Source organism: Ptiloglossa arizonensis, chromosome 7 (genome assembly GCF_051014685.1).
Source record: "Ptiloglossa arizonensis isolate GNS036 chromosome 7, iyPtiAriz1_principal, whole genome shotgun sequence".
NCBI classification, from domain to species: domain Eukaryota; kingdom Metazoa; phylum Arthropoda; class Insecta; order Hymenoptera; family Colletidae; genus Ptiloglossa; species Ptiloglossa arizonensis.
In genome coordinates, this window is record NC_135054.1 from 8,680,562 (window position 1) to 8,693,950 (window position 13,389).

The following is a 13,389-nucleotide window of genomic DNA, read 5'->3' on the forward strand; positions in this document are numbered from 1 at the left end:
AACTCTTGACACAATTTACATGGTAAGCGACGAAACAACCGCGAAACGCAATATTTGTTTAATCGATCTGAAAACAATCTACGTTTAACAGATATACAGAGTGGACCATATGAACTGATACAAGTTTAATTTTTTAAATAATATGTCGAATAATCACTTGCTTTTCGTACAACTGCCCAAACATTCGAAGATCTCGAAACCATTTTTCTCGAAAGAAACTAAAGGAGACTATTGATCTTAAAAATTATGTTAATTGAACCACTGCTCTTACGTGCTGCAAAACGTTGCGTATCTCGTCCCGAATATAATATATTACAAAACGCACGGCAAAAATAGAGACACGCTTGATAAATATAACACGATAAAATTGTTAAATAAATCGTATTATCTGTATAAAATTTCACAGATACAATGATGCAGAACAATATTTTTTAATCGTGCAACCTACTCACGGTAATCCCATCGTCAATCTTCCATGTAGCTCTAATAAATTTTACAGTGAAACAGTGACTCCTCGTATTGTCATTAGCTATTTCTGACATGATTTCGCGATAACACGGCAAAACTGTCAATCATGACTAGCCGATATTTACGTAGCCTGATGTTTTCCAAAAACTTGTACCGTTTCCCACCTAATATGCAGAGATAAGAAAAATATTCCCGCAAGAAACCCGCGATAACAGTTGTTACACGCCACTCCCAAATGCAAGCACACGCGGCACAACCAAACAATCAAACTCTTACACACAGAGAGCATAAATATATCATGAGGTCTTATCGGAATGCAAATTTTCCGATCTCAACCTGGTGTCTTCCTGGTATAAGTTTCACGAACCATGTGAATTAGTTCGGAAAATAGCAGCCGGTCGGCTAAGAGGTGCATCGCATCCTTGCAGTCACCCATATCCTATTGGAATATAAGGGTAAAAATGACCAGCGAGGATCCAGAAAAGGATGAAGCTAAAAACATCACGATCTGGCCGCAATGGTTGGCTGCGTTTGCGCGTAAGTGTGACTAAAACGTTAGAAAATTTTCCCTTGACTTTCGATCAATCGGTTTCGTATGCACTGCAAATTGTTAAATCGAGTTACCGAATTTGTTTTCATTCTGAAAACGTCCAGGTTTCGGTGAAAATACGAATACATTGAAAGTTATCTGCCACTGATTGTGTCATTATATTTGTATCAGTACAAATTGCTTCATATCCGCATTTGCAGTAGGGCAAAACGAATTAAATGGTCCTCATTCGTTTTTAACCATTTCCCTGCCGGAAATTTTATAGGGGTTTATCTAAAAAACGAAATATTATTTTAGTTCTGTTTTTGAAAATCGTTACGAAAATATATTTCAATATTTTTACCCTAAAGTCGATATTTGTTTCTTTATTTTCCCCTTTATTATTTTAGTTAACAAGCATAGTCGCACTTGTTCATTTCCCAAGTACGAGTTAACTCGGGCGCGGTGGTTAAGTGGTTAGATGCTCGTACAGGAGCGTTTGTAATCGAAACATGACCCAATTAACAAGTTAATACCGACATGGAAAGTTTCCTTTAACACATTGACACGTCGTGTACATAAGACGGACAAAAATATTTTACCGTGTCGTCATTTTTTAACGACGTTGGATTTTTTATAATTGTATGACAAAATCCAATGGAAATTTGAAATTGTATCCATTGCAGAAACTTTCGGTCGATAAATAACGACTAATTGTCAGTCTTAAGCCGTTATCGGAATAAAAGTAGAATTGGCAGGAGCGAAAAAGAATATCAAAACAAGACAAAAATAAAGAAATACAATAACAGTCAAAATAATGTTCTTACGTACGAATTAATATGAATTAAAAACTACGTAAAAGATAATAAAATACGTATAATGTCGTTTGAAAGTTGGTCAATCATTACTTAAAAAGAAAAAGAACAACAAAGTTTTTTTCCTAATATTCACACTGTACTACCAATTTTGAACACTAGCAAGAAGAAAGAAATAGTGAAAAACAATAGATAGACTTAATAAAGAAGAATAATTAGCTCCGTATATAAATGAGAAATATTTACTTATTATATGAACAAGTGTACTTCGAAACTTTCAGTTCGATAGATCGAAACAAAGATGTTGCGTTGGAAGTACCTATACGTAGTTAAAAAACGAACGGTGTCTCTGTGTCTAAGGAAAGTTTTAAAACCAATTAGCTTCGAAGGCGTCGACTGTCGAGTCGATCTCATAAAAGTTTCCTTTCGTGATTCGAATTTTGTTGAACATCGCACTGCAATCGGTAGTGTGCATCGAGATTGTTTCGTTCTCTATACATCGAGGTGCCTCTAGACCCAGGTCTATGAATGAGGTAATGAAATTACTCTCGCATCTATTGACACAACTGTTTCATGGTCGTTTGTGACAGTCAGCTTAGCTGTTATCGGAAGTGGTCTCGCGAATGGCTGGGCATCGCCGTACTTGGCTCAACTGACATCAACGGAAGCGAACGTGCCTTTGAGACTGACAGATACCGAAGTATCCTGGGTGGCCTCCCTTTTAAATCTTGGCCGGCTCGTCGGCGCTTTGCTCAGTGCACTGTGTCAAGGTAAGGTCGTTTCTTCACTGTCAGAAAGAAAATTCGTCTGGTCAACTCCATTAACCCACCCATCCCGGACACGTCACAGTGAATCGCGTGAACTTGAAAAACTTTCCAGACGTGTCCGTTGGAACACGAATCCCAAGTTTTAATCAACAATAAGCGTAGTCTTAAATATTATCGATTTCAATGGAAACGGAACACCACGCAACACTGCCTATTATTTAAACACGAAATCAATTTGAAACAAACGCACGTTACAAAAATCAAACTAAACATCACTTTCAAATGTTTCAAACACGTACACAAATCTCTAGTTGATTCGATCGATCCTCTCTTGCAGCACGCGATCAGGTGATCAAGCATGGCAAACTATTGGGACGAATATCGTTAATCGAGAATTGAGTAAGAACAAGGCAGCCACGACTCAGCATTCGTAGCAAAATGTGATATGAAAGTGTGGTACGTAGAAAAGTAATACAAACAAACGATGGTAATTTTCATACAAACCGATCGATTCCATTGGAATATTTCCTTGCGAACGAATTCAGTTTTTGAACGTTCGAGTTTCTTAAACGGTACCACTGTCGAGAACTCTTCGCGATCCCTTGATAAAAATAAATCCTGAGGAGAAAAATAGTGCAAAAGATTAAGATAAATTACAAATTTTAAGGATCCAATAAGCGATCATCGGTTCTGAGTTGTGGTGATCTTGTTCTCAGGAAAATCTAACTTTAACATGTCACACCGTCATCTTCAGAGTATATTGGACGAAAGAAAGTGCTTCTACTTGGTGGTCTACCGATGGCCTCGAGCTGGGTATTCAGTATTTGTGCCACATCGGTCATGTGGCTCTACACATCCAGGTTCTGCTCAGGAATCGGGTCAGGAATTTTATGGTCTGCACTCTCGATGTACATAAGCGAGATCGCCGATCCCAGGATTCGTGGTTCACTGGTAAATTCTTACTAGCCTAACTATCTCTTATAAGAAACGGTCAAAAATTGTCATAAACGCGTTAACTGCCAAATACGGTTTCTAAACATACGTTTGAATTTTTGTATCACATTATTCGTAGTTGCACGTAATATCGAAAAAAAAAAATACCACCACACCCATAACTGAAACATTAGGAAGAAAATAATGGTCGATGCAAGAATAGTTCGAATAGTATCGTACAATTTTGAAATATGAAAAATGTAAGAAAAAGACCAAAAGAACTCGTCTTTTAATCAAACTTACTTATAAATAACTTCGTAATAAAATATTTTTATTTTAACACTCTTGAATACCAACATTTTTACGCGTTTAAAAATTTTCTATTTCGTAACATTGATATACTTTAATATTGAAATTCTGCTCTTTAACTTTTCTTATAGAGCGTAAATCATTGTATCGATAATTTATACAACTGATAAATACTTTCTCCTTTCGCTGCTCTGTACCCTTTTGACATTTTTCGATTATCAATTTTACTACAGAGATCCCAAATCGTGCCCTAGATCTTTAACTGCAATATCAATATCTAAACTATACTCGTGTCGACCATTGTCTTTCCCGTAATACGACAAGCAACCTTTGTACGAATTGATCTAAAACATCGATGTACGTCATACATGTACAATATGGCAGTGTACGTATCAAGAGTCGTTAATCCGAGCCTGTTGTCTCGTGTTTGAACAAAACGTATATCCTGGCTACATTGGCTAAACTAGTTCCCCAAAGCAATGTCGTAGAACATGCTTCTTTTTTATCGATACGAATACCCCCAATCAGATTGCTCGTCCGGTAAAGTCATACCTGTGGTCACGTCTTCAGATATCCATGAACGTGAATGCAGCTTCCGTTGGTATATTCTTGGGCAATGCAATGGGCCCTTATCTGTCCATGGAGATGTTCGGGTACGTGAGTCTCGTTCCGAATATCCTCTTCATGATCCTCTTCAGTTTGATACCCGAATCACCCTACCATTACCTCCTGCATGGGAATATCAACAAGGCCGAGGCATCCTTGAAGTGGTTTAGACGAAAAGCTGACGTCAAAGCCGAATTGCGAGAACTCCAGGAATTCGTCGACGGGGCTGAAACTAATATTTTTCGAAACTTGAAGCTGTTCCTTTTACCAAGTATCCATGATTTCTTTACTTAAATGATCGTCGAATTCCGTATATTGGCCCTGCAAATAGATTATGAGAGAACGATCTTTCTTTCACCGACGATAACGTCAATTTATCGCAGAAAATCTCCGCGTACACGAAACACTTTACGGGTCGGGACATTTCGCAAGCCTTTGCACAATTTCGTTCGAGTGGATTGTAATTCGAGGAAAAAATATAAGAAACAATGATCAACCACCGAGTGGCCATTTCGTACAATTTTTTCGTAGCAGATGAAATTTATCAATCAATGCTCCGATTCGTAGAAATCGATCCGAAATCAGTTTCGATAGATTTGATTCGTTAAAAGAGTTCTCTTCGCGATAGTTGAATTACGTGTTCTTAAAAGACAATTCTGCTGCTTTCGAGTCAATCGAAAATACGAACCTTAAAAATGTTTACGTTCATTGTGCATTTCGTAGATTCTCATAGAATGTTCTCTTCTACGTTTCAGGTAACTTGATGAAAGCTTTCGTTGTGCTTGGAATTTACGGTTTCGCTTACGGGAGTGGATACAACGTCGTGACCGCGTACGGGGAGATAATCGTGACGAAAACCGAGATTAGTATAACACCTAGCTTAGTGGTCACTATTCTTGGTTTGTCGACAATCGTTGCTAGTTCAACAGCTACGTTACTGATCGACAAACTCGGCAGGAAGAGTCTCCTGATCAGTTCTGGCATCGGAGCATCGATATCCATGGCATCATTGGGTCTACATTTTCATCTTCTTTCTCTGGGGTACAATGGCAACAAGCTAACATGGCTGCCTATAATCTCTCTGTTGATGTTCAATCTCTCCGTGGGTGCAGGACTGAATCCAATTCCGACTACACTGTTGGGTGAAGTCTTTCCGGCGAACTTGAAAAATGTGGCTTCGCTGTGCGTGACGTCCTGCAACGCGTTAATGTCTTTCGCTAGTACAAGAACTTATCAGCCGTATTTGGACATAGTTGGAGAAAAATTTTTGTTCTGGACATACAGTATTTTCATGCTGTTCTCGGTGCCCTACGTCTACTTTCTCGTACCGGAAACGACGGGTAAGAGTCTCTTAGAAATTCAACGAGCGACAAAGAAATAACGGTGCGTTGAATCGTTGAAATCCTGCCCACGGTGGGAGAAAGAAATTTATAAAAGTTGTAAATAGATACGAAACTTAAGTGTAAAGCTGTGTGTGTAATTTACATAAATTCAAAATCGAACATACGTGTACGCTTCACTTCGCTCTATTCACCGAACTAAACGCGATTCTATTACCGTAAAAAATAAAAGCCGATTCTTACGCAGTATTAACATTATTCTGGCTCACGACGCTGAAAATGTATCCAACACAACGACACTGACGTCGACCAAGGATATATTTATTGGAAGTTATCATCGTTGAGTATACACAGTTCGTAGAATGACGCGATTAAGTTGCATTCTCTGTGCGAAATTGTGAACGAACGAACACTTTCGTTTTTGCAAATCTATGACAACGTGACTGTTGTCAAACGTGTTCGATGAAAAATTATACCGGTTGAGTGGAAGAAACAGTGCGTTCTATCGGAGCGTCACGGATCGACTGAAGAAAGTTTACATTCTTACAGGCCTAAAGCTAGCACGACAGAATACAGATGCTTATTTCGCGACACTTTTCCCAAGAAAGGACCTTAGGTAAGTATTGAGGTAAGGTTGAACCTTGATATTAGTCCTCGCGATATACAGCACTACAAGAATAAAAATAAAGGCCCATAATTTCGTGCTGTTTCCCCTACGTAGCCTGTTACATTGACAGGTGGGTCGTTAATGTTTCATCATTGTTGCGCAAAGAATTCTCATCCGAGTTACAAATTATTATTGCTGTCTACGCGCAACATTTTCTATTCGTCGGACCACAAATTAGATAGAGATAAGAAAGGTAAAATGCAGAGTGACGACGTTAATATTTTAAACGTTTCCAGCGAATAGGGGACGAAAACAAGGCTATTATTTTATGTCTTCTCTGTAATACGCTATCGGTGGTCTAAAGATTTTCTCGTCGGGGGGATTCGTCCCGATACACGTGAGTTAGGCTAACAGACGCCCGTCATTCGCATTCAGGAAAAACATGAAAGAACACTCGAAGTCGTCGATCGATTATTTTATACTACCGAACAAGATTATTTGCAGTATAGCCGGAATGTGGCCTATCGACGAGAAGAGTTCAACGAGTAACAAAGTGTTTGCCTACTTCCGGTTGTTGTTCGCGTTAACCGCGGTCAGTAACGTTTTCGTACCAGAGCTTCTGACAATAGTGGTGAACTGGGGCGATCTGCAGATTTTGGCAGGTAATACGTCGGAGCACGGTAAATTTATATTAACTATTAACGCATTCGTGTAGCAATTCTAAACGCTTTCGCTACGAACAGTCGATCGCGTGCAGTAAACGTCTATGAGCGTCAAACGTGTATGTATTTATGTATATATGCTTAATACGAGAAAAGATCTTCCACACACAGAGTAAATTTTGCGTCGAAGTAGTGTATAGTCAAAAAGTTAAGCGAGTATTATAGTGCAGTCTAGCACTTTCGGAGCGATATTTATGAAAAATGAAATAACTCTGTAGAAATCATCGTTAAAATTTTGGCTGATTGCACAAAGAACGTAAAGCAACTGTCCGTAATATTCTACAAACTGAAAATCACTGTCCACGTCGTGTTTAAAAACTGAGATCCAAATAGCGACATTTATTGAGCTCTTTCGAATTATTCAAATCAAACTATTGAAATTTGTAACTAATTGTTACGTGTACGATTAAAATACGCGACGAACATTAAGATTGGTACGAAAGAGTGACATTCGATTTTTACCGTCAATTTTACAACATTTGCCAGTATTGCAAAATATTAACTGAAATTTAATTAATACTTCGTTATAGTTTAGATCGTAAGGAATAATTTACATCATATGTGCGCAAAAGCTTAAGTTACCTAACAACTGTATGCATTTTGCAAAACTTTGAAGCTTACGAAATTGTAAGAATTAAAAAATCTTAGTCTCGTTTATTCTATACACGAGTACATCCTTAATTACTAACAGGTTCAAGTATTAAAATTAAAATGTATCGATACTCTAATAAGTGTCTAAAAAATTACAATAACATGGGAAATTTAGGAAAATTCTAATTCTCTAGCTATAAGTTTTTAAAGAATTGCAATACATTCGAAACGTACGAATATTCTAATTCCTGTTTTTCCAAATTAGGTGTGGGATGCGTCTTAACCACGGTCGGACAATTATTGTTCAAAATGGTTTACATAATAGTAAGAAAGAAAAAAGCGTATTGGCTTTATAACGAATTAAGAGATCTGTGGAACACCTCTGACGACATCGAAGAAAGGCAACCCTTCGAAAAGTTAGCTTATTGGGCAAGAACTATTACGATAGTATTTTATTCGTCTTGCCTGTGCAACGTGTTCACTTTCACCATTGCAGCGGCATTAAATTACATAAAAATCAAGTATAATGCCAACGAAAACGCAAATAAAAGTCGTCACTTGCCTTTCGAAGTGTGGTAAAATTCATTTCTTATCGATTACATACTCATTTAGGGAACACTGACGCGGTAACTTCAACTTACTTGATCTTCTTAATCTAATCTACTCGATAAAGCTTCCCTGACGATTTAGAAAAAAGAAACAATGCAATAAGAGAAGTAATTTTAATAGAATTACTTGTTTTATAACATGTTTTAAATGAAATTCCATCGTTACCTCTTTTGAACTTTGATACCTGAATAGCTACTGTTAATATCTTTTTCTCTTTCCAAACACTCAATCACAATAATCTACTTCGCACAGTAAAGAAATCATCCCCTTTGTACGAACTTACATCTATGTATTATTTCATTCATTGAATCTGCTATTACTATCAGGTACGGAACTGACATCACAGACTCTCCCCAATTCGAGATCGCTTTTATTTGCCAAGTTGTATCCTCCTTGATTTGTTGCGCCGGAATTTCCGGCTTGGACGCCACATTTGTGACCATAATTTTGCACGTGTGCGGTCAGTTTAAATTGATCAACACGTGGTTCAACAAAATCAGAATTGAAAGAAGTTGCGAGCTCGTTCGCGCCAATTGTTTCGGGAACTTGGAGGCCAACTTGATCAGGTGCATCCGACATCACCAACGAATGATAAAGTGATGTTTCTTTTCATATCCATGCATGGACAGTGATGCTCCTAAATTGACACATTTAACGTAACGGTGTTGCTTCCATACAGCGTGGTGAACAAAGTCAATAATTTATTGACTCCCATCATTTTCGTGCAACTTCTTACCAGCGGCGTGGAAATTTGTTTAAGCGGATTCGCGGTCACCGATAATAGCGGCACAGGTGTCGACAAACTGAAATGTATATCTTATTTAATCTCGATGTGGATACAACTTGTATTATGGTGTTGGGCCGGTGAAATTCTCGTTCAAGAGAGTCAGCAAATAGGTCACACGATTTATCTTAACGTATCGTGGTACAGTTTACCACCGATTTATCGAAGACAGCTTTGTCTTATAATTGTTAGAGCGCAGCAAAATTGCAGTATCCGAGCGTTAACCTTTCAAACGTTATCTATTCATACGTTAACGGCCGTGAGTATTATTTTCTGATTTAATCGAAAGAATTCAAATATCTAACACACTTGAAGCGAATCTAACGAAAAAATCAATGGAGAATGAAAAATGAAATTATCGAACACTAGAATCGATTGTCGATGCGTTGAACAGTATTGTCGTGTTTTAACAAATTTCGTTTAACAAATAAAATTAATTTGTTTAAAATTTGAGAAAATTTCTTACATAATGAACCTCTTTTTCAGGTGTTCAATACAGCTGCCTCTTACTTTACTCTATTGCGACAAATGCAACAAAAATAAACATTAAATAAACGATAAACATAATCTACGATTCCGTTTATATTGGGAACAATTTTTAGCGAAATATTTCCAGATACATCTTCAATAGCGTAACATTTGCGTATAATAAGTAAAAAAGTAATCTGTACGTAATTAAAAAAGTAAAGTTTAAACCGTTAAAGATCCTCGTCGATTACTGTGATTCACTTGTTTTAAATGATCGTATGTATTCATAATTCACTTGTTACAACTGAACGTATATATCTATAATTCACTTGTTACAACTGAACGTATATATCTATAATTCACTCGTTATAACTGAGCCATATTGGTGTGCAAGAATGAAGAAACTTAACTTATCTTTGGAGGAAATTTATTTTTATTTCGTAAAATGCAAAAATTCGATGCACCTTTCTTGATCGATGAGAGCATCATTTCACACTATACGACCGTTAAAGAAAAACACAAACAATGATCGTCATCTTAAGTACATCCATCTAGTGATAAATGATCATATTTTTTTACACTTGTACGTCACGAGAAACTGCATTGTAGTTATACGTGCTATAATTTTATACATTGTAATATATTGTAATGTATTGAAATATAATTTCGGCAATTATCGTGATCCGGGTAATCTGATTTGATAGTATTATATAAATTGTACTGCAATCTGTATTACTTTTTTTGCAGAGAACATTATTCGGTAATTATTTACAAAAGGGACTTCCTCATCGATTTCACCGATTTGTTTCGGTGCAAAAAATAATTATCCCTGTCAATTGGAAGCAAAGTACAAAATGAAAAATAATAAGTAATTGAAATTTATTTTGCACTTACAAGGGACATCGCTTAAGTGTAAACAACAATTTACACTTAAGCGATGTCCCTTGTTAGACTTTTTCATTCGTCAATAACCAATACAAACGTAAGAAATACATTTATCATTTGCAACGATTACGATAATCTTTTCGATCGTTATTTCTTTTTTTCTTTTTAATTCTAGATCAACAAATAATATTTTGGATTAGTCTGCTTCTTTTTTCAAAACAATAACAACGAGTATACGATTTGTATGTGGAAGACATTATTTCGTACCACGACACAAGTGTAAAAATATCGCCGGTCCATTACTCTTCGCTTTAGAACCTCTTATCGTGTAAAAAACAGAACCGAACCATCCCGGACCATTAGTTTTCGCTCTGAAATTACTTATTGTCTTCAAAACGGAAGACCTAGCAAGAGACCACTAGAGAGCGAAAAGTGATGATCTCGGTTGGTTTGTTTCTGTCGTCGAGATGATAACAAGTACCAGATCGAAAAGTAACGAGTTGCGTTGATGTGATCCTGTTTTCGAGACATTAACGACGTATAAACAACAATCAATTTTAAACGAATAATAATTACATATTACTTTTCTCTTTGTTTCTAATTCAAGTACCCCCATCAATAGATAACGCAATGCTTCCATGAATCGCAATCTCAAGCTCATAAAAACGTGACTTGCAGCTCTAGTGCAAGATTTTTAATACTCACATTTTGAGAACTAAGCCTGTGAGACAATTATTTTTTATATCAAAACGCTCAGAAGTATACTCCCTCCAACGAATATAAAACCTGTCGAAATCGGTGAGAAAGCCCATTGTGTAAATAATTACACATTATTCGATAAACGTTTAACAGCTTCGTAGCACTTCATCTCGTTCCATACGTTTTATCAATGAAAAGAACACGGTGTTTCGAAGGGAAAATCTGATCGACTCGATTAATCCACTTTTTCGCGAACACGCTGCAATGAACTTGAAAAACTTTTCAGACGTGTTCGTGGAAACAGTCTCAAGAGTCTTTGATTTTCTTGAAAACGAAACACTACATAGTCACGATCGACGACATTCTCTAATATTGCGACAGAAAATTAATTTAAAATAAGCACTCGTTACAAATTGGATAACTTCACTTTTATTTGTTTCAAACGCCTACGCATCTCTAGTCTATTCGATCGATCTTCTCTTGCAGCATGCGATCAGGTGACCCAGCAAGGCAAACAATTGGGACGAATAACGTTGATCGAGAATTGAGTAAGAACAATGCAGCCACGAGTCAGCATTTATAGTAAATGCTCGATATAAAAACATGGTACGTAGAAAAGTAATACAAACAGTGATGGTAATTTTCATACAAACCGATCGATTCTATCTAAATATTATATTTCCTCGCGAATGAATACAGTCTTTAATTTCAAATTTCTTAAATATCGCTGTCGAGAAAATAAAATTGAACTTCACCGAATTTTGCGAAAAATTGAGACGAATTACAAATTACAATGATTCGATACGCGATTATCGATTCGAAATCGTGGTGATCTTGTTCTCAGAAAAATCTAAGTTTAACACGAGACAACAACGAATGTGTTTTCAATCGGTACTTCACCGTTAGCCTCGAGTTGTGTATTCGGTATTTGTGACACGTCAGTCATATCGTGTCGTGTCATGTCATGTGGCACTACATATCCACGATCTGTTCAGAAATCCAATTAGCAATTATACGATCTAATCTCGTCCAGATGTATCTGAGCGAGATCGTCGATTCTAGGATTCGTGTTTCACTGGTAAATTCTTACTAGATTAACTATGTGTTACACGAAACGATTAAACATAGTCAGAGGTCAAAGATTGGGTACAATACTTTTATCCCATAAACGATTCGATATTTTTCTCCATAATCTTCCTTAACACGTCGACCACCAAGTACAATTTCGTGAAACTTTCCTTGGCAATTGCTCTAAGCTTTCCATTATTTCTATCATTTATCCAAGACCTTTACTTTCACCAACTTGACTAAAAATTTCTGCCTAGGACACGTATGTATCTTTGATACATTATACAACATTATACGTAATTTAACGCCATGAAAACGACATCGCAACAACTGAGACACCAATCTAATAGAAGAAAAACAACGATCGACAAACGCACAGTTCGATTAACGATAATTTAAATATTTCTACCGAGAGTTCTCTGCACGACCATTTCAAATTTATATTTTCAATTTACACGGCACCTGCTTTCAAATTTTAACGGGACAAACATTCGTGTTTCTCGTGCATTCGTGAACTCTCATCCAATGTTTCATTTCTACGTTTCAGGTAACTCGAGAAACGCACTCGTCAAATCTGGTCTCTAAGGGTACAATGTCACGACCATCTGACCGTAAATAATCATGATGAAAAACGAAATTACCATCACATTCAGGTTAGTAGTGACTATTCTCGGCTGGTCGACGATCGTGGCTGGTTCAAGAGCTACATTACCGATCAACCATTCGAGCTGAAAGACTCTACTAATCGTCTCTAGCCTCGCGATGTCTATCTTCATGGTGCTCTTCAGTCTGCATTTTCATCTTCTTTCTCTTGAGAACGATAAAAACAGCCTAACGTGGTCGTCTATAATCACACTGTTGAAGTTCAATCTTTCCGTGTCTACCGGGCTGCATCCCATTCCAATCACACTGTTGGATGAACTCTTTCCGGGCAACTTAAACAATGTGGTTTCGCTGTGCGTGACATCCTGCAACGCGTTAATGTCTTTCGCTGGTACAAGAACGTATCAGACGTATTTGGACATAGTTGGAGAAAAATTTTTGTTCTGGACATACAGTATTTTCATACTGTTCTCGGTACCCTACGTCTACTTTCTCGTACCGGAAACGACGGGTAAGAGTCTCTTAGAAATTCAACGAGCGACAAAGAAATAACGGTGCGTTGAATCGTTGAAATCCTGCCCACGGT

At 37.2% G+C, this 13,389-nt stretch overlaps 2 protein-coding genes across 2 annotated transcripts; both read left to right on the plus strand.

Moving 5' to 3' along the window:
• The first annotated feature begins 435 nt into the window (after window positions 1-435).
• Window positions 436-5,899, plus strand: LOC143149145 (facilitated trehalose transporter Tret1). The gene is made up of 5 exons (XM_076316268.1): window positions 436-1,005; window positions 2,403-2,582; window positions 3,334-3,530; window positions 4,392-4,698; window positions 5,183-5,899. Exons 1-5 carry the CDS (start codon window positions 930-932, stop codon window positions 5,806-5,808), a joined length of 1,386 nt encoding a protein of 461 aa, XP_076172383.1. The 5' UTR covers window positions 436-929; the 3' UTR covers window positions 5,809-5,899.
• A 917-nt stretch (window positions 5,900-6,816) lies between these two features.
• LOC143149632 (odorant receptor Or2) lies at window positions 6,817-9,623 on the plus strand. The gene is made up of 5 exons (XM_076317202.1): window positions 6,817-7,036; window positions 7,953-8,262; window positions 8,623-8,892; window positions 8,976-9,339; window positions 9,567-9,623. The coding sequence occupies exons 1-5, from the start codon at window positions 6,817-6,819 to the stop codon at window positions 9,621-9,623; spliced, it is 1,221 nt and encodes a 406-aa protein (XP_076173317.1).
• The last annotated feature ends 3,766 nt before the right edge of the window (window positions 9,624-13,389 follow it).

Coding starts and splice junctions, on each gene's coding strand:
- LOC143149145 (XM_076316268.1), top strand. CDS start 930: ATGACCAGCGAGGATCCAGAAAAGGATGAAGCTAAAAACATCACGATC. Junction 1,006..2,402: donor ATGGTTGGCTGCGTTTGCGC/GTAAGTGTGACT, acceptor CGTTTGTGACAG/TCAGCTTAGCTGTTATCGGA. Junction 2,583..3,333: donor GCTCAGTGCACTGTGTCAAG/GTAAGGTCGTTT, acceptor CGTCATCTTCAG/AGTATATTGGACGAAAGAAA.
- LOC143149632 (XM_076317202.1), top strand. CDS start 6,817: ATGAAAGAACACTCGAAGTCGTCGATCGATTATTTTATACTACCGAAC. Junction 8,263..8,622: donor CACTTGCCTTTCGAAGTGTG/GTAAAATTCATT, acceptor TATTACTATCAG/GTACGGAACTGACATCACAG. Junction 8,893..8,975: donor CATCACCAACGAATGATAAA/GTGATGTTTCTT, acceptor GCTTCCATACAG/CGTGGTGAACAAAGTCAATA.